Source organism: Saimiri boliviensis, chromosome 4 (genome assembly GCF_048565385.1).
Source record: "Saimiri boliviensis isolate mSaiBol1 chromosome 4, mSaiBol1.pri, whole genome shotgun sequence".
Classification (NCBI taxonomy): Eukaryota; Metazoa; Chordata; class Mammalia; order Primates; family Cebidae; genus Saimiri; species Saimiri boliviensis.
Genome location: NC_133452.1, coordinates 30,761,488 through 30,782,932, shown reverse-complemented (window position 1 = coordinate 30,782,932; position 21,445 = coordinate 30,761,488). Strand labels below are relative to the sequence as shown.

Sequence of the window (21,445 nt, the reverse complement as noted above, 5' to 3'; positions counted from 1 at the left end):
GATTATTACATTTCTCAATGTTGTTGAGTAATCCCTGCATTCCTGGAATATGCCTTGTTTGATCATGATATTCTGTTCTTCATTTTTATTTTCTATATTTCTTAAGCATAGCCCGAGAACTACACTTTATTTTAAAAAGTGTTTTAAAAAGAACACATCAACAGGAATAAATACACATGTACATGTGTACACACACATATATACATATACATGTATATTTATCAAAAGTATTTGGCTTAATGATTTCTTAAAAATAAAACACTAGTGTAACCAGTACACAGGTCGAAAAGCAGAACATTATCAGCCCCTCATAAGGCCACTATTATGCCCCCTCTCAGTCACTACCCTTCACTACTCAACAAGAATAACCACTATCCTAACTACCAACACTGCTGATTAGTCTAACCTGCTTTTTTCTTTTTCTTTTTTTTGAGACAGTCTTGCCCTGTCCCCCAGGATGGAGTACAACGGCGCAAACTCAGCTCACTGCAACCTCCACCTCTTGGGTTCAAACCATTCTCCTGCCTCAGTCTCCCGAGTAGCTGGGGTTGCAGGTGCCCGCCACCATGCCCAGCTAATTTTTTATTTGTAGTAGAGACGGAGTTTCACCATGTTGGCCAGGCTGGTCTCAAATTCCTGACCTTGTGATTGCCCGCCTTGGCCTCCCAAAGTGCTGGGATTACAGGTGAGAGCCACCACACCCAGCCAGTTTAACCTGCTTTTAAAACTTTGTGTAAAGTAATAATAGTCAGGCTCACTTCGCTCAACACTGTATTTGTGAAATTCATCATGTGTGTCCAGCTGTTAGTTGTTTGTTCTCCTTGGTAGATAACAGCCCATTATATGAATATACTGCATTTATCAATTTATTCTGATGTTATTTGGGGATTGAGTCACTGTATTTTACAAATATTATGCACATTTGGGCGAGGTGGCTCACGCCTTGTAATCCCAGCACTCTGGGAGGCCAAGGTGGGTGGATCACCTGAGGTCAGGAGTTCGAGACCAGCCTGACCAACGTGGCAAAACTAAAAATACAAAGAGTACGAAGAATCTACTAAAAATACAAAGAATAGCTGGACATGGTGGTGCATGCCTGTAATCCCAACTACTCGGGAGGCTGAGGCAGGAGAATCGTTTGAACCCGGGAGCCTGAGGCTGCAGTGAGCAGAGATCATGCCACTGCACTCCAGCCTGGGCAACAAGAGCAAAACTTCGTTTCAAAAAAAAGAAAGAAAAGAAGAAAGAAATATTATGCTATTACGCACAGTCAGTGCTGCTGTGAATATTTGGTACATGTCTCTTGGTGAATATATCTCATTTTTCTGTTGGGTATGTACCCATGATAGAGTTGCCATCCTAGAGATTCTTCAGGATAAGAGAAAATAGAAGAGTTTTTTTCTATTCATTACAATAGATGACTACATTTTAAAAATAATGACTTATATTTTCCATAGGCCTTTAAATGTCATAGTGTTATTTTTCTCATTCCAGGAACATGGAATACATTTTTAAGTAAAAGTATTAGCATATAATATAATGCTTTTATGCTGGAATTGTCTATAGCTACAGTGTCTAACATATTAGCCACATGCCATAGAAGGCTATCGAATACCTGAAATGTGGGGTAAATGTAAAATACAGAATAGACTTACAAGATTTAGTGTGAAATAAAAAATGTACAATATCTTATTAATAATTTTAAAATATCCATTACAGGTTGAAATGATAGTACTTTGGATATACTAGGTGAAATAAAACATATTATTAAAATAAATCTCACCTGTTTTTTTAAAAAATGTGGCTACTAGAAAATTTTAAATTGGATGTGTTGTTCATAATTTTATTTCTTTTGGACAGTGCTGGTCCATACTATGCAATCAAATTCATGGATAAGGATTGTCTTAATATTTCAAATGTACATTACTTTCAATTCTGTTTCACAAAGAACATGTCAGGGCTACTTTGCACCATCTAGTATTGGCACTTTGTGGCTGGCACATTTATTTAAAAGATATTAAATATTCTCTAATTTGACACATTTTATTATTTTCTTTTTAGGTTAAATGTCCACATTGCTTACATTGTACATGATGATATTCCTCAGAGAATAAGAAAATATAACAAATGTCTGTATGGAAATCAAAGGAATAGGATTGGATATGAAAAACAGTTAAAATTTTTTAATATTTCTTTTATTTTTATTTTTGAGATGGAGTCTCACTCCTGTTGCACAGGCTGGAGTGCAGTGGCACAATCTCGGCTCACTGCAACCTCGGCTCACTGCAACCTCAACTCACTGCAACTGCCACCTCCTGGCTTCAAGCAATTCTCCCTCCTCAGCCTCCTGAGTGGTGGGGATTACAGGCATGTGCCACCACGCTGGCTAACTTCTGTAATTTTAGTAAAGACAGGGTTTCGCCATGTTGGCCAGCCTGGTCTCAAACTCCTGACCTCAGGTGAGCCACCCACCTTGGCCTCCCAAAGTACTAGGATTATAGATGTGTGCCACCACGCCCAGCCAATATTTCTTTTATTAAAACAGCTTTCTTAAATTGTAATTCCTTATAGATGAACATAAAGCTTGTGTTAGACTTAGTTTAGCATATGTGTATACAAAGTATTTTTTGGGTGAGTTTATATTAACAAGGATGTTTACTTCTTTAGGTAAAATAACCTATTTCTTCTTCTTTGGTTGGCAGTTAGAGCAATACTAATTGCTTAATCATAACAGAAGTGGTACAATACAGACTCATTAGTCCTATCATCTGACTGATGAATTGTGATCTCTGTCACAGGCCCAAATAGCTAGGTCCTGCTTGGATAATTGCGAAATATATTTTTCTTGAATTATAATTTTTTTGCATTATGTCGACTTCGAAAGATATAAACTAGAATTTCTCAGCCTCCTTTTGGTGAGAAAAAAAAGGACCTCGATCCTTTTGGTAACAAGTAAAATTTAAAAAAAATAGGCCTTAGGCCGGGCGCGGTGGCTCAAGCCTGTAATCCCAGCACTTTGGGAGGCCGAGGCGGGTGGATCACAAGGTCAAGAGATCGATACCATCCTGGTCAACATGGTGAAACCCCGTCTCCACTAAAAATACAAAAAATTAGCTGGGCATGGTGGTGCGTGCCTGTAATCCCAGCTACTCAGGAGGCTGAGGCAGGAGAATTGCCTGAACTCAGGAGGCGGAGGTTGCGGTGAGCCGAGATCGCGCCATTGCACTCCAGCCTGGGTAACAAGAGCGAAACTCCGTCTCAAAAAAAAAAAAAAAATAGGCCTTAAAAGGTCTTGGAGTCACCTTAAACTTTATCTGCCATGAGACACTTAGAAGAATCAGACCTTTGTTGAAGATAACAGAACAGAGACTCATTCAGTCACACAGGTGTTCACTGTTCACTGGAACGCAGCGTGGGAAGTGGATGGATCCAGTGCAGCCAGGGAACTGGACACTCACATGCCCCTGGGAAGCAAGTCTTTGTTGCTCTCCTTCCACCACTGGGTCTCAGCTTGTCTTTAACTAGCTTCTACCACTTGTGCCTCCACCCAACCTGCTGCTACATTCTGCCGGTTTCTGCTTACTCAGATGTTTTGCATCCCGAAGCCCATTTTGGCCCCTCTGCCTTGCCCTCTCTTAGCTCCCACCTTTCTATCATATCAGATGGCTCCGCTTCGGCATTCTCCACTGTTCCATTTCCAAGGGAGAGTCTGGCTGGCTAATGATCAGAGTCCGTGTTTGATGAGAATTGTTTGTTCCCGGTCACCTCACAGGATGATGACTACCTCCAAGATTGTGGCTCTTGGGTCACGTCTTAATTCAATGAGCTGGGCTGGGGGTGAGGAGGGGGTAAGGAACGTTTTTTTTGTAGTTATTTGCGCAACTCGTGCTCTAGAAATAGTTTGGGTAACTGTTTCCTTTCCAAAGGGACTCTGGGTACGCTAAGCATCTCTCTCTCATACAGAAATATATTAAAATAACAGTGATTAAAACAAAGGGAGTATGAATAAATTGACTGAATTATGAAGTTAAATGTAGGAAATAATGAACAAGGGAAGAAACATGCTGACCCAGGGTCAACAACTAGCTATGTGCAAGTGAAATTTTTTCGCAATCGAATAAACTGGCTTTCAAGATTGCATTTAGTTTTGCGAATTAAACCATTTTCAAGTCATGAGTCGTAGTTTTCTAGAGGCCCCGGGCATCCGGAACCCCTGAATGCCCCCCGTTCTTTCTAGGAGACCCCAGCCTTCAGCAATTTGGGGGCTCTGTTTCTTACGTTGGGAGCGAAATTCTGCAGGAAATAGACGCCCGGAATCCGATGCAGGTCCTGGGGACCCTTGGCTCTGGTAGCACGGTGGAAAGGTGGGGTAACCGAGGCTCTGGGCCCGTTTACCTGGAAGCCTGGGGCGCCGCGCCACCTGTCTGGAGTCAGCCCCTTTCCCGGACGTCTCCTCCCCTGAGTTTCCTCCTCATAGGCTTGTCCCTGGGAGTGTGGGCGGCCCCTTTCTTGAGCGCAGAAACTCTTACTGTTCCCCCTACCCTGCTCCTCCCCCACAGCGGTCTTTCTCTTAGCTCAGCCACTTCCTTCCTTGGCCTCACCCTCCCCAGTGTACTGAAGAAGGGAGCCGGGTCCGAACCCAGCGGCGCCAGTTCTCCCGCAGGAAGGAAAGCCGGGCAGAGAGGTGCGTGAGCGCCGGGCAGACGCAGCTTGGGCAGCAGGGATGGACGGGGTGGGTGTCCGGGGTGCAGCCGCCGGAGACCGCGGGCTGCGTGGGAGCCGGGCCCGGGGTGGGGGTCCGGGGGGACGCGCAGAGCCTGCGACCAGCGGGGCAGGGACCGCGCGGGCTGGGGTACCGGGGGGCGCGCGCCGCCCACGCCCACGCCTCTCGGGCCGACTTCCGCACTCGGCTCACGTGACGTTTCGCCGGCCGGGGGCGGACTGGGAAGCCGGCAGAAATGGAACGATTTTTACCGCGGCGAGACGTGTCGGCTTTGCACTTGGCGGTGGTTCAGGAGCCAGTTCTGCGGAGCGGGGTGGGGACGGGCTGAGGGCGAGGGGAGAGGCTGCCCCGAGGAACGCGGTGGCCTCGGGGCGGGGGACTCTGCCGCGCGGGAGGTGGGTGCGGCTCTGTGCGCTCCAGGTCAGGGGTTGCGGAGTCGTGCCTGACTCCAGGGCCTCGTGGAGCCCGGCGCAGGGTCCGTTTTCTTCGCCGGGTTTGGGCGCTCGCGCCGGGACGCCCGGGTCTCGTGGAGGAGGCGGACTCGCGGCGCCGGGCCGGGAGCTGCGGAGACAAAGGCTTCCGGGACGCGGCCCTTCCCGGGCGCTGGCGGTGCCGCCCCGCAACTGGGGGCTCAGCCAGGCGCTCCTCAGCCCCGCGCCCCACAGCCCTGCACCGGTGCCGGCGGTGACCGTGTGATGTCGGGCTGCAGGGCAGGAGCGTTGGGGCCCTCTACCAGGAGAACCCCAATCTGGGAGCAGGATGGCTAGATACGGAGTGAGCGCGCGCCAGCCCGGAGGGAGGAAGGAGCCCTGTCGTCCTTTGACCCGCGCCGGCTGCCTGTCCGCAATTGAAGGCGGGCTGGGAAAACGTGCCCAGCCTGAGTGTGTGAAGTTGATTCCTGATCCCGCACATGCCCGTTCCAGTAGGCTTTACTTCCTTGGACATTCGAAAACCTCCATGCATTGCCTCCAAACTTTTGAAAAATAACAATGCCCTGAGGGTCTTTAAATACGTTCTAAAGTGTGTATAGTTGGCGGGTTTCGGGTTCTGCCCAGTCTTGAGACATCCTGCTTCCTTTGTGATTCCCATGCACAAAGCCTAAATCGATTCTTCGACAATTAGAGTGCGGGCCGGCATTTGCCTCGCCTTCCCTGGAGCCTTTTCCTGGCTTCTGGTCCAGCCACTCACCCATAAGCATTTACCCTTAGACTTGTTCTGCTTCTCACCCCTTCTCATTGTTCTTTTTTTTTTTTCCTAGCTAGACATAGTTTCATGATACACGTGAGAATTTGTTATATTCATATAATCAAATCAGGGTATTTGGGATATCCATGACTTTAAACATTTATCTCTTCTTTATGCTAGGAACAGTCAGCTTACTTGCTTCCAGCCATTTGGAAGTGTACGGTCCATTAATGTGAACTGTAGTCACCCCACTGATCAGGGCAGCACCGGGTCTTATTTATTCTGTGTATTTGTACCCGTCAACCTTCCTTCATCCCTCTGCCCCCTTCATTGTTCTTCATCTTGCTTACTGCAGTCCTGGGATTCTGTCCTTATCCTAAAAGGCCACGTGTCTTTCAAGGATTGTGTCACAATCGATATTTTTTTTCCCCGATAGTCCCTCTCTCTCCTAAAAAATAAATAAAACGTCAAATTATGCCAGCAATTGTTTCTAAACCTGTTATTTTCCTATTTATAGTGTTCTGGGCAGGGAGCCTTTCTTGCTTTGTAAGTGTTTTGCGTTTCTAAGAGCTCAGCATGTCACATTTCATACAAATACCACTCACTATTATATTTAGCATATTTGTGTAATGGCAAAAGAGGAAGAGGAAGGGGGGAAAGAAGAGCCAGCAAGATGTGGTAGAAACAGCGTTTAATTGTGAGGTATTAACCCCTGTTACATTGTTCTTAAAATGGGGATAAATAAATGCCAAGGTTCTTAGAATTTGCAAGGTTCTTAGAATTACATGAATTAACATGGCTAAGGAACCTGATATGTAATTAATTATAAAGAAATGCTGGGTGCCTTCTGTGCTTAAAATTAGATGAATGTACGTCTGCTTAGTATAATGCAAGTATGCATGCTATATGTAATAGATGGATTTCCCTGTGGATTCTCATTATTCAATGAGAGCTAAGTCTGAAGTGTGTTGCTGGTGATGGGAGAAGGAATGAAGAAAGGTGTTAAAGAGGTACATCTTTCCAGGGGTTCAAAAATCAGAGAATTGGAGAGGTCCTTAATTTCTTTGGACATATTCATTCTCCCTCTGTCCAGCACAAGCTAATTTCCTCCTCATCCCTCACAGATCCTTACTACTTCTGCAGTAATGTTTCTAGGAAAAGACTGCAAACTTTATTCATTGTTAGGCAATTTTGATTGCTAGAGAACTTTTTTATATGGCTCTCAAATCTGCCTTTCTATTAACATCCGACCCAGTAGAGTAACACAAAGAAAGATTATTCATAGAAGTACGTAAAAAAGAGCTTTAGTTTTTTGTTTTGTTTTTAAAGCAGCAGTTCTTCTCTAACTTTATAGATCAAGATTCTTTAGAGTGCAAGTAATAGAAATTTAATCAAACCAACACAAGCAAAAAGAGGAAAGATGTTGGTTCATGTAGCTGGAAAGGGTCATATATGGGCTCAAGTCATTGTTGTATGGCTGGACGTTTCTTTGTGTTAGCTTTATTCCTGGCAAGCTCTTCCCACATGGTGGCCATTGACATCAGGGGCCATAAACGAATATCTTAGAACCCAGTGGAAGGAGAGTGTCATTTTATAATAGTTGTAGCAAAATCACAGGCCTGAACCTCATTGTTCTGGATGGGCTTAGCTACCTCATGCCGCAACCAATCATTCTGGCCCTGAGCTGCTTCTGGAGCCCAGGAAAAGTCTTTACCCAGGATACGTGGGTTTAGCGTAAGGAGGGAAAGGCCTTATCCAGACAAGACTTGGACTGCTGGTGCCAAATGGGGAATGGGTGCCAGGCAGACAAAACAACAGTTGCCCCCTGCTCTGCTGTTAATAGTTTTTTCCTACTATTATTCTCATGGCATGGTGTTCAGGCCTTCAGCATTGTGGCTGTGTACTCTGAGGGTATTCTAGCTTTTTAGATCTCTCTTAAACTATGTCTTGAATTGCATATAATGTTATAGATTATATGCAGTTAATTATATGACTTCACCAGCATAGAGTCCCCAATATTTGAACACTATAAATTTTCATATTTTTATGAAGATGCCTTTAATTGAATATTTTGCATTTTATTGCAATGCAGGCTGCTTAAATTAGAATATTCACACGAGCAACAGAGCAGATGGTAGTGGCACTTTTAATAATTAGCAGATAGAAGATCTAGTGTCCCAATCAATATCCTGTAAGCAGGTGATATGTAGTCATAGGTGTCACTCTTGTTTTTAAAAGCTAGCAAGGATTAGTTACAATCCATCTGGATAAAGGCGTTTCTTCCAAATTATCGCACCAAAGGAAACCATATGTACAACTCTACCTTTTTGGTCCTTTAGTTGATTTGAAAAATGTACGATTTGAAAACAGAATGAACCTATGTGTCTTCTACCCAGTTGCTCATTCTTTCTGACATCCTGCAGGTATACTTCCAATCCCTCTCATGCCTTCGTGTGTAGTTCATGAGGTTAATATTTCTTTACCCTCTACTTTTAGTTCCAGACATGATACACCAGTGAGCATTACAGTCAGATCCCTGCAGAGGAGAGCTTACCCTGTAGCAGTGAAAGTCCAGAAATGTAATTCCAATTGAATGAAATGAGGAGGGGTACACAGTGCTATGGGAACACACAGTGAGGGAGAGCTCATCCTCCAGGGTTTCAGGGCTAAGGCTTTTATTTTTTTTATTTTTTGAGATAGAGTCTTTCTCTGTTGCCCAGGCTGGAGTGCAGTGGTGTGATCTCGGCTCACTGCAACCTCCACCTCCCGGGTTCAAGGAATTCCCTGCCTCAGCCTCCTCAGTAGCTGGGATTACAGGCACCCACCACCACGCCCAGCTAATTGTTTTTTGTATTTTTAGTAGAGATGGGGTTTCATCATCTTGGCCAGGCTCGTCTTGAACTCCTGTTGTGATCTGCCTGTCTCAGCCTCCCAAAGAGCTGGGATTACAGGCGTGAGCCCCCTCGCCCGGCCGGGGAAGGCTTCTATTTAAGCTGGGGCAGGATATATTTGAATTAGCCCCTGGAAGAAGGAATAACTAATTGGGTTGAAGTCACGGTTTGTATGAAGGCTGGAGGTGAGACAACGGGGGCATTTGAGAGATTAAAAAGTCCCATGTGGCTACAACCTGGAGTTCAAGTGGGTGGAGTGGAGGAGGCTGGGACGGTGTGCAGAACCCAGCTCGTGGAAGACTCAGTGAGCCAAGATAAGGCTCAGCTTCTATTCCTTTCTGAACTCCTCCTTATCTGAAGATGAATGATCTTCACTGAAAGCTATTTATTGCAACTGGGTTTACTGGGCACTGCCCAGAGAAGAACACGATGCCCCTGTATGTCATTGCATTGACGGGACGGAATTACAGTTGTATTGATCTGCCTCCTGCACTAGACTACAGGCTCCCGAAGGGCAGGGAGTGTGTGTCAGTTTGCCCTGGGGTGCCCAGCCCCTAGCTTAGGCCCGCCTCAAGTGTGCTCTGCGTTTTCTCCTTTGCTTCCTTGCTTTGCGTATGCACTTCCTCCAGTATAGAGTGCCCTTCACCTGCCTGGCTGGTCCACTTCTCCCCAGTGACCTCCAGGAAGCCTCCTGCTGCTTCCTCCTTTGTGCTTCTATATGCCCGGGACCCACCACTCAAAGAGTATTTGTCACATTCGTCTTCATCGCAGGCTTTTGTCTGCTTTTAGAAGATGAGCTCCCTGAGGGCAGATCCTGTGCTACACAGCTTTTTAAAATTTTTGCCTAGCAGGGTACCATGAAGAAGACCTGCTCACAATGAATCGTGGGTGCAAGGAGAATGGCTGTATTCTCCTCCACAGACATGGAGAACAGGCGTGCAGGCAGCTAAGGGGGCGGTCACAAAGGTAGAGGGAAAATGGGGACACTTCAGTGTCACATGCATCACGCAAATATTTTTAGGAAAAGGGACAGGGTAAATGAATAGTGACAAGTGCGACATGAACAAGACAAAGGGCCCTTGGATTTGGATGTGCTTAATGGAATGTAATGGTGATCATTTATACTTCTTTTTTCTCTCCTAGGCAGCAATGAATGTGGATCATGAGGTTAACCTCTTAGTGGAGGAAATTCATCGTTTGGGTTCAAAAAGTAAGTATCTAACAGAGATAGAGTATTTCTCCTGGCTTTACCTTGGAACTGGTGAGACTGGCATGCTGGAGAAGCCTAGGAAGGTCACTCAGGGCTTCAGGACACAGGTATGGCAGCTCTGCCCACAGCCCAGGTGGTAACTGCCCTTAGCCAGGAAGTGACATCCGGAGACATGGGGCTATCAGGGTATTGTGATCCTGATGCAGAGAATGATTGAGATATTTCATGATTTTTTCAATAGAAAGCAAATTACCAAGCTTCTTCTGACTGCACTGAAATTTGGTAATTGAATCATGTTGGAATTTTTACTTGTCATACTATAAAAATTCATGTTTTCTGCCTCGTTCTGCCATCATTTTACAAACTTCTTTTTCTTATCATCTTATCTAAAATGTCATCATTTTACAAACTTCTAAATATCTAGGGACTTGAAATTATACTAAATTGTCTTTATTTTCTCCAGATTCTTGAGTTTTGTTATAATCAGCTATTTAAGTACATATAACTAAAATAAATTAACCTTTAGGTAGTGTTTAAGAAAAATTATCGTATTCTTCAGCAACAACTAGACAGCTTCCTTGAAGATAGTGACATGCAGAATTGGTAATATTAGTGTCTTCTTCCTAAGTCATAATGAAAATTACTGTTATACTTGTGGCTTTAGGTATTTGGTACATCTCAGACAAGATATGCAAGAGTTTGGGGAACATTTTGAAAATAAAAAGAATAATAGACATATTCAGCAGCAACTAGGTTAATGGAACTCAAAATTACATCATGTAAGTGAAAACAGTTCTAGAAAGTATCTCACAAGCTCTCAAGATTTGTGTCATTATAGTTTGATTTTTCTTAAAGCTTTATTTATGAATCACAAATCCTTTGAAGTAACAGGACACACTTGGAAAATTCCATTAAGCCATCAATATCAAATGTCCTCTGCAATGGTTTTCTGTTCCTGCTGTAACAGATTGCCACAAATTTCATGATGGAAAACAGCGTATTTAATATCTTAAGAGTTCCGTAGGTCAGGTGTTTGACGCGGGTCTTGCTGGGGTAAGATTAAGGTGTTGGCAGGGGACTCCTTTCAATAGGTTCCAGGAGGGAATCAGTTTCCTTGCCTTGGCTCATGGCCCCCTTTCTCTGTCTTCAAAGCCAGCAACAGCTGATTGAGTTCACACATTGCATCACTCTGACCTGCTCCACTATTTCCTTTTATGTTTTATTTATTTATTTATTTATTTATTTATTTATTTTATAAATTATTTCTTTTTTTTTTTTTTTTTTTTTTTTTATGAGAGGGAGTTTCGCTCTTGTTACCCAGGCTGTAACGACGCGATCTCGGCTGATGCAATGGTGCAATGATCTCGGTGCAATGGCGCGATCTCGGCTCACCGCAACCTCTGCCTCCTGGGTTCAGGCAATTCTCCTGCCTCAGCCTCCTGAGTAGCTGGGATTACAGGCACGCGCCACCATGCCCAGCTAATTTTTTGTATTTTTGGTAGAGACGGGGTTTCACCATGTTGACCAGGATGGTCTCGATCTCTTGACCTCGTGATCCACCCGCCTCGGCCTCCCGAAGTGCTGGGATTACAGGCTTGAGCCACCGCGCCCGGCCTATTTATTTCTTTTGAGACAGAGTCTCACTCTGTCACTCAGGCTGGAGTGCAGTGGTGCGACGTTGGCTTACTACAACTTCCACCTCCCGGGTTTAAGCGATTCTCCTGCCTCAGCCTCCCTAGTAGCTGAGATGATAGGCATCTGCCACCATGCCTGGCTAATTTTTGTGTTTTTAGTAGAGATGGGGGCTTTACCATGTTGGCCAGGCTGGTCTCAAACTCCTGACCTCAGGTGATCCACCGCACCCGGCCCAGTTTCTTTTATTTTTAATAGAGATGATGTTCCATGGGCTGGGCGTGGTGGCTCACGCCTGTAATCCCAGCACTTTGGGAAGCTGAGGAGGGAAGATTATGAGGTCAGGACTTCGAGACCAGCCTGGCCAATGTGGTGAAACCCCGTCTCTACTAAAGATACAAAAAAAAAAAAAAAAAAAAAATTAGCCAGGCCTGATGGCCCATTCCTGTAATCCTAGTTACTTAGGAGGCTGAGGCAGGAGAATCGCTTGAACCTGAGAAGCAGAGGCTGCAGTGAGCCAAGATCACACTATTGCACTCCAGCTTGGGCAACAAGGAGAGATTCTGTCTCAAAAACAAACAAACAAACAAACAAAGAGATGGAGTTTCACCATGTTGGCCAGGCTGGCCTTGAATTCCTGGCCTCAAGTGATCCACCTGCCTCAGCCTCCCAAAGTGCTGAGATTACAGGTGTGAGCCACTGTGCCTGCCCTGCTTCCCTCTTCTGTTTTAAGGTCTTTTAGGATTACACTGGGCACACCCAGATAATCTAGGATACTCTTCCTATTATAGGGTCCTTAATAGAATTGCATCTGAAAAGTCCCTTTTGCCATGTAAGGTAACATATTCACAGATTCTAGGGATTGGGACATGGATATCTTCTGGGGCCTTTACTCTTCCTACTACTCCCTCTTTTTTGTCTTAGTCACTCTATATCAAACCCGAGTCATCATTACTGAAATGTACCAAGGAAAGGTAAATGAGGCATATTAAATTTGATGTGGACTTAACAACCAAGTGAGTCAAATCATATGATAAGTTAATACTTACTGAGTATCTATATATGCGAATCACTGTATGGTACAAGTGGTATAAAGTGTGCTCCTTTTCCTCAAGAATTTTACTACTTAGTTGATGAAAATAGATAAAATCTCATAGGCCAGGTGCCGTGGCTCATGGCTGTAATCCTACCATATCGGAAGGCCAAGGTAGGAGGATCGCTTAAGCCCAGGAATTCAAGACCAGCCTAGACAACAAAGCGGGATCCCATCTCTACAAAAAAATTAAAAAATTAGCCAGGCATGGTGGCATGCAACTGCGGTCCCAGCTATACCGGAGGCTGAGGCAGGAGGATTGCATGAGCTCAGGAGGTCAAGGCTGCAGTGAGCCATGTTCAAGCTGTTGCACTCCAGCCTGGAAGACAGACTGAGACCCTGTTTCAAAACAAAAACAATAAAAAACTGATGAGACAATTATCAGAAAAAAAATGGTATGCTGAACTATAAAGTGCTGACATGCAATGTGGTCCCATCAAAATCAGTTATTGGGAGTTGTAGCAGTTGGGGACACTCAGTTAAATCTTGCATCTCAGGTAGGACTTTGAAGTGTAGGGCAGGTCAGTTTAGGGGGAAATGCATGAGTTGATTTTGGAATGGGAATGAATGTGTTGTTTGTAGAGAACACTGGGAAGACATTGGAAAATGTCATTTATTCAGTTTCCTTTTTTCTTTTTTGAGATGGAGTCTCGCTCTGTCGCCCGGGCTGGAGTGCAGTGGCACCATCTTGGCTCACTGTAACCTCTTGTCTCCTGGGTTCAGGTGATTCTTATGCCTCAGCCTCCCTGGTAGCTGGTATTACAGGCATCCACCACCACGCCTGGCTGATTTTTTAATTTTTAGTAGAAACTGGGTTTTGCCATGGTGGTCAGGCTGGTCTCAAACTCCTGTCCTCAAGTGATCTGCCTGCCTCGCCCCCTGACCCCCAAAGTGCTAGGATTACAGGCATGAGCCACTTCGTCTGGCCATAATATATTTAGTTTCCTAATCAAACAAATCAACAATCTTCCCTAACTCAGTTTTTCTCTCACCGTCTTCACCACATCCACTTGATGGAGGCCTGATGAGTCTTATTTTCAATAGTGATGCCCTTCCTTGGGTTCCTCCTCCCATGTTCCTGATTCTTCCTGAGCTCAGTGAGGTCATCTCACTCTTGGCAGCATTATTTTTTTTTCCTTTTTTTTTTTTTTTTTTTTTGTTTGAGACAGAGTCTTGCTCTGTCGCCCAGGCTAGAGTGCAGTGGCGCGATCTTGGCTCACTGCAATCTCCGCCTCTCAGGTTCAAGTGATTCTCCTGCCTTAGCTTTCTGAGTAGCTGGGATTACAGGTATCCGCCACCATGCGTGGCTAATTTTTCTATTTTTAGTAGAGACAGGGTTTCATCATGTTGGCCAGATTGGTCTCGAACTCCTGCTCATGTGATCCACCCGCCTTGGCCTCCCAATTTGCTGGGATTACAGTCATAAGCCAGCAGGCCCGGCTGAGCATTGCTATTGTTTGGATCGTTCTAGGTGTTAATGGCATATTTCCAAAGATGTGTAGGATTTTGTTTTCTTTATCCATGTCAGCCTAGTGTTTATTGGTCATATTCAATTAGTTTTAAAATTCTGATCTTTATCCTGCTAAGAGAGTGTCATCATTCTGGCAAGGCAAACTGAAATTACACTTCAAAATTAGCAGCTTTCACATTAGAAGACTTCAGATAATTATCATAACTTCTATAAGCATGGAAATAACTTTTAATTTTGCAGCTTCATCAGAACAGCTTGACTTTCTCATTACTGGCAAAAGATAACTTACTGAGTTGGAAAGCATATAGAGAGATGTGTTATCTTTGGACATGTTATGGTTAATTATTGAAGTAGTATCGAGTCATTTTGCTTTAATCTACATATGATGTATGAGCCCAAGATGAAAACTGATGAATTAAGTTTTGTCTGTTTCATTCAAAGTCAAATTCTTTAACGTCTCATTTTTCATATAGTGAGAAAAGATTAAACGGAGAGAGATCACCTGGATATTTAAATTCTTTCATTCACCAAGTATTTCTTGAGTTTCCCCTCTGTGCTCAAGTGCTGGCGATGCAAAAATAAACAAAATTCCATCTCCGTCCGTGGGGGTCCTCTTTAGGTAGCTGAAAGACAGACAAACTGGAAGTACCTAGTGGGAAGTGATTTTTCATATTAAAAAGTCTCTAAAATAGGCCAGGTGCAGTGGCTCACGCCTGTAATCCCAGCACTTTGGGTGGCCAAGATGCATAGATTGCCTGAGGTCAGGAGTTCGAGACCAGCCTGGCCAACAAGGTGAAACCCTGCTTTTACTGAAAATACAAAAATTAGCTGGACTTCATGGTGGGTGCCTATAATCCCAGCTACTTGGGAGGCTGAGGCAGGAGAATCACTTGAACCTGGGAGGCAGAGGTTACAGCGAGCCGAGACCACAGCATTCCACTCCCGCCTGGGCAATAAGAATGAAACTCTGTCTCAAAAAAAAAAATATATATATATATGTATATCTAGAATAAAAATGCATCTTACAGTACATGGCATGCTATGGTTAAATTGGCAGTTTAATTATAATATAAAATAATGATACTTCTTACAATCAATTGTGTCTTATCTTCCATGAAATACAGATTAAGTGAATTTTAATGACTGTAAAATGCATTGAACAGTTCTAGGATCATAGCAAGTACTCAATAAATGTTAGCTATTAATACTATAATTGATGGTGAGTGCTTTGATAGTTATATACTCAGTTTTATATGAAGAGCTATTCACTCAACTGAGGGGCTCATGAAGGACTTCTAGAAAAGGTGGCATTTGAATTCATTCCTGAATAAAAAGAATTTAGGAAAAAATGTCTGGGTTTCTGGGCAGACAACTAAACATGGGCAGTGTTACAAAGGCAGGATCTGTCATGTCATCTTGGGCACAGCAAGCAGTTCATTGTGACTGGATCAGAGTGACATGGCGGAAGACCGGGCAAGCGATGGATATAAGGCTAGGGGATGAAGAGCCCCTTCTGTGGGGCCATGGAGTTTCCTTTATTTAGGAAGTTATAGGGAGCCATTGACATATTAAAGTAGACTTGATGAGGTAGCTCATGCCCGTAATCCCAGCACTTTGGGAGACCGAAGTGGGAGGATTGCCTGAGCCCAAGAGTTCGAGACCTCGTCTCTACTAAAAATAAAAATAAATTAGGTATGGTGGCGCATGCTTGTAGTCCCAGCTACGTGGGAGGCTTGGAAGGCTCAAGAACATCTCTTGAGTCCAGGAGTTCAAGGTTGCAGTGTGCTGTGATCACACCACTGCAGCCCAGCCTGGGCAATAGATTGAGACCCTTTCTCAAAGAAAAAGAAAGAGGGATTAAAGTAGAAGAGTAGCAATGAGCTTTGCATCTCATAAAGTTTCTTCCACATTTTTTCTTTCACACCCACGTGGAGGATGTATTGAGAGGCAAAAATGCAGAAAAGGAGCCTGGTACGGAGTTCTCAGTTAGCAGCTTACAGTGATGCTGGTGAGAAACACTTAGGCCTGAACCAGGAGATTAACTGTCAGTGGCGAGGAGACGCAGTAGCTACACCAGGCACAAAGAAGGTGGAATCACCCAAACATTTGTCAGATTGAGGGTGAGGGGGCATGAGAACTCCAAGATTATACCCAGGTTTCTGCCTTTGGTGCCTTTAAAAAGTTTAATCAAAGTTGAGAATTTACTGTACGCTGAGCACTCTAGAAAAGGCTTTATCTTTACTGTGTCTGTTAATCCTCGCAACAGCCCTGTGAGATGTATTTTTACCCTCATTTGATGAATACCTGAAACTCAGAGAGCTTGGAGGCCTTGCCTGAGGTTACCAGCAGCTCCACTTCTGTCTGTAATCAGTGACAAGTTCCCATTGCACACAGCGTGTCATGCAGGTAGAAGTTTAAAAATCCAAGAGCTGCATCTTTGCTTTCCAGGCCAAACATGGTCAGATTCCCTGTTTTCCCTTTACAATGTCTTTCGTCCTCCTTCTCATCTTAGATGATCTACTTCAGGTGAGTAAACTACTCATGCTGGTCACTGTTCCCTTAGCCACCTTACTCGTTTTCAGCTTTGCCTGTGGCTTTGCACACGCTCCCCATTTGTCTCAGTCACGTCAGAGCCCCTGGTCGCTGATGGTGTGCTCGGTGTGTGTGCCAGGCATGGTGCTGGGTGCTCAGTGTGTGCCAGGCACGGTGCTGGGTGTTCAGTGAGTGCCAGGCACAGTGCTGAGTGTTCAGTGTGTGCCAGGCACGGTGCTGGATGCTCAGTGTGTACCAGGCACGGTGCTGGGTGCTCAGTGTGTGCCAGGCACGGTGCTGGGTGCTCAGTGTGTGCCAGGCACGGTGCTGAGCGTTCAGTGTGTGCCAGGCACGGTGCTGAGTGTTCAGTGTGTGCCAGGCACGGTGCTGAGTGCTTTCCAGCTGTGTCTCCTGGCAGCACTGAGAAGAGGATGTTCAGGTTCCCATTTTACACAAGAGGAAGCCAAGGCTTAGGGACGTTTAAACAAGTCGCCCAAGGCCAGACAACTAGTAGGTGGCAGAGATTTCAACTGAGGACTGTTAGGTTTTCAAAAAGCTCCATGTATATCATCACAATGAAGATGAGGAAAAAGAAAAAAGCTCCAGGTTTTTGTCTCCTTTAAAGTACGGAAGAGGTACTGCCTCCTCCGTGAAGTCTTCCTTACCATTCTTGCCAAAGATGTCTTGTGCTCCTCCAAACTGTAAAATATATATATATTTAAAATATATTTAGAAACATATATATGTGTTTTTCTTCTTTTTTTATTGAGACAGGGTTTCACTCTGTTGCCCAGGCTGAAGTGCACTAGCGTGATCGGGGCTCACTGCAGGCTTGAACTCCTCAGCTCAAAAAATCCTCTGCCTCAGCCTCCTGAGTAGCTGGGATCACAGGTGTACTCCACCACACCCAGCTATTTACATGGTCTCACTATGTTGCTCAGGCTGGTCTCAAACTTCTGGGCTCAAGGTATCCTCCGACCTTGGCTTCCCAAAGTGCTGGGATTACAGGCATGAGCCACTGCACTTGGCCAGGATGTATTTTCTTTGCTACTCATTTGGCATCCAACCACATACTGCTTTGTACTGTTGCTTTACTTGTTATGTGTATATTTCTTATTTCTCCATGGGAATCGAAGTCATTGCTTTAAAAGCTGGAAAGTGATTCTCTACTTCCTTATATCTGCCTCTAGTGTCTAACGGTGCTGTGCTCACAGTAGGAGTTGGCCAAGCATCCAGTTGGAAGTTCTAGCCATGGGAACTCAAGAGCCTTTGGGCATGGGAACTCAAGAACCTTTGGGCAAGGAATGGTTCTCCCCTCACTGGATGATCATCCTCTTGACAGTGGGTCTAAAGGAAGTAGAGGGGTAGGAAGAGGTCAGGGATTCAGTCAAGTGATCAAAGGAATCACCCAAGAATAGGGAAGTGTCTCCTAGATTACTCTTGTCTCCAGGTTTTCAGGTTATTGATTTTTTTTTTTTTTTTTTTTTTTTTTTTTGAGACGGAGTTTCACTCTTGTTACCCAGGCTGGAGTACAATGGCGCGATCTCGGCTCACCACAACCTCCACCTCCTGGGTTCAAGCAATTCTCCTGCCTCAGCCTCCTGAGTAACTGGGATTACAGGCACACACCACCATGCCCAGCTAATTTTTTGTATTTATAGTAGAGACGGGGTTTCACCATGTTGACCAGGATGGTCTCGATCTCTTGACCTCGTGATCCACCCGCCTCGGCCTCCCAAAGTGCTGGGATTACAGGCTTGAGCCACCGCGCCCGGCGAGGTTATTAATTTTTAACAGCAGATCCACTTTTGGTCTATCTTAACTTTCAATGTCTATGTTCAAAACTGGCCTCCAAATAAGATAGTCTAGGGCTCATATTAAATACAGATTTCTGAGTCTACTAGCAAGGAATTCAGATTTGGCGGTCCTGATGAATGACTGTTGATTATGCGTTTTTAAGGCACCCGCACTCCTACCCTGGGGATTCTGAGTGTTCAGAACACACTTACAGAAGCACTGCTCTTGATCCTGGTTTTCTCTTTTATTTGTAGTCTTTATTGATTCAAAAACACATAAAATTAATAAAAATAGAGATAAATTCATCTGCAGTATTAGCACTGTAGCACATCCAACTTTTGTAAATGTTTCTTGGTTCTCAGTCTTTTTCTGGATAATCCAAAGGCTAAGAGGTGTATAACATGTATTTATTCCATTAATTTTTGGGTCTGGGAAGATAATATGTGATTTTTTGTTTGTTTGTTTGTTTTGTTTCGTTTTTGAGATGGAGTTTCACTTTTGTTGCCCAGGCTGGAGAGCAATGGCGCGATCTTAGCTCACCACAACCTCTACCTTTCAGATTCAAGTGATTCTTCTGCCTCAGCCTCCTGAGTAGCTGGGATTACAGGCGTGCACCACCACGCCTGGCTAATTTTGTATATTTAGTAGAGACGGGATTTCTCGTTGTCGGTCAGGCTGGTCTCGAACTCAGATGATCCACCTGCCTCGGCCTCCCAAAGTGCTGGGATTACAGGTGTTAGTCACCACCCCCAGCCAAGAATATGTTGAATTTATGACTGTTAAGTGTTAAACTGTAATACTGGATAGCCCATCGTTAGAAGTGTAGTAAAGACTTTGTAAATATGCCATACTTGAGGGTGAGAAACAGACTTTGCATTTGCTAACAATGTCTTTTCTCAAATTAGATGCTGATGGAAAGTTAAGTGTGAAATTTGGGGTCCTCTTCCGAGATGACAAATGTGCCAACCTCTTTGAAGCATTGGTAGGAACTCTCAAAGCCGCAAAACGAAGGAAGATTGTAACGTATCCAGGAGAGCTGCTGCTTCAGGGTGTTCATGATGATGTTGACATTGTATTGCTGCAAGATTAATGTGGCTCACATGTCTTGATGTACTGCCGTTTTTTGTTTCTGGTAAACTGGATATAAAGTGAAAGAACAAACATTTGAACATACTTAATGTGTTTTTATAGAACTTTGGAAACAAAAGGAGACTCATGTTTTAGAAGTCTGTCCTTTTTTATATCTTGAAAGAAAATTTATGTATGGCACTATAAAATAAACAAATCCTATTATTTTTCTCAGGAATCTGGTTGGGAATTGCAGGAAGTGAGATTTTTTGGAGGGGGGACAGGGGAATGTTTGTTTCATAAATAATTAGACATTTTCTATAGATACTTGACATTCTGCAAACGCAGCAAGCAAACTGAAGACCAACTCCTATAAGAAATGTTATAATGTTTATGTAATAAAGACATGTAACTGTCTTAAAATTGCCTTATTGCCTTATTTTGTCATTTAAGTAGTTGGGTGCTTCTCAGAATTGAGTTTTTGAATTAAGATTAGGTAACTACAGTAAAAGTTAATGTTAATCTGAAATAAATTCTCTCAAAACTACCAAATTTAAGTAATAGGAATGGCTGGGTGCAGTGGCTCACACCTGTAATCCCAGCACTTTGGGAGGCCAAGGCGGGCAGATCACCTGAGGTCAGGAATTCGAGACAGCCTGGCCAACACAGTGAAACCCTGTCGCTACTAAAAATGCAAAAATTAGCCAGGCGTGATGGCACACATCTGTAATGCCTGCTACTCGGGAGGCTGAGGCACGAGAATAACTTGAACCCAGGAGGTGGAGTTTGCAGTGAGCGGGGATCATACCACTGCACTGCAGCCTGGGTGACAGAGCAGGACTCGGTCTCATTTAAAAAAAAAAAAAAAGAAAAAAGACTGGGCGCGGTGGCTCAAGCCTGTAATCCCAGCACTTTGGGAGGCCGAGACGGGTGGATCACGAGGTCAAGAGATCGAGACCATCCTGGTCAACATGGTGAAACCCCGTCTCTACTAAAAATACAAAAATTAGCTGGGTATGGTGGCGTGTGCCTGTAATCCCAGCTACTCAGGAGGCTGAGGCAGGAGAATCGCCTGAACCCAGGAGGCGGAGGTTGCGGTGAGCCGAGATCGCGCCATTGCACTCCAGCCTGGGTGACAAGAGCGAAACTCCGTCTCAAAAAAAAAAAAAAAAAAAAAAAAAAGAAAAAAAAGGAATGGTTAGCGTTATGGTTGGACTTTATACAAAATATTTATTTTGAGGCTGATTGTGTGCTTACTGCTGAGTTAGGAGACATGCCAAAAAAAATTTAACCTAAAAACTTCACGTTCTAGTTGGGTTACACCCATCTGAATATGGGCTAATCTATGATTGCATGTTACAGAATTTAAGATGACTTGGAATAAAAGGAGAATAAAAGCAGCGAAAGCCACAATGGCCAGGGAGATATGGAGCGGGCAGAACTTGCATCAAGGAATGATTGCAGCTGATTATCTACAGGGAAAAAAAGATGGGCTGATAGGGTGATGACGGAAGGAAAGGCAGGACATGAATTGGCAAGGCATGATCTTGTAAAAGGCAGGACATCAGGCTGGCCAGAATGCTTGGGAGAGACGTGGTTCATTGGACAATTAAAGTGGGACCTGGGAAACCAGGAAGAGGAATCTGAACAGAAATTGGAGCAAGGACATTCCATGATGACAGCGATGCTTAGTGCAGATTGTCCTGACAGTAGTGATTCAGGTGGATTGTAGAGTGTGAAGTGGTCAGACAAGTCAGCTGAAATGTTGCTCCAGGAATCTCATGGGGGTGATGATAACGCAAAGGCAGGGGAAGAATGACCTCCAAGCATGTTTTTAAAATCG

At 44.3% G+C, this 21,445-nt stretch overlaps 1 protein-coding gene across 2 annotated transcripts; it reads left to right on the top strand.

Moving 5' to 3' along the window:
- Window positions 1-4,555: 4,555 nt before the first annotated feature.
- ABRACL (ABRA C-terminal like) lies at window positions 4,556-20,025 on the top strand. Of its 2 annotated transcripts, none has more exons than XM_010337557.2 (3): window positions 4,556-4,684; window positions 9,943-10,009; window positions 19,440-20,025. In XM_010337557.2, exons 2-3 carry the CDS (start codon window positions 9,949-9,951, stop codon window positions 19,622-19,624), a joined length of 246 nt encoding a protein of 81 aa, XP_010335859.1. In that variant the 5' UTR covers window positions 4,556-4,684; window positions 9,943-9,948; the 3' UTR covers window positions 19,625-20,025. The 2 variants fall into 2 exon arrangements, with proteins under 2 accessions (XP_010335859.1, XP_074253485.1); XM_074397384.1 differs by having other exon boundaries at window positions 4,603-4,684; window positions 9,947-10,009.
- The last annotated feature ends 1,420 nt before the right edge of the window (window positions 20,026-21,445 follow it).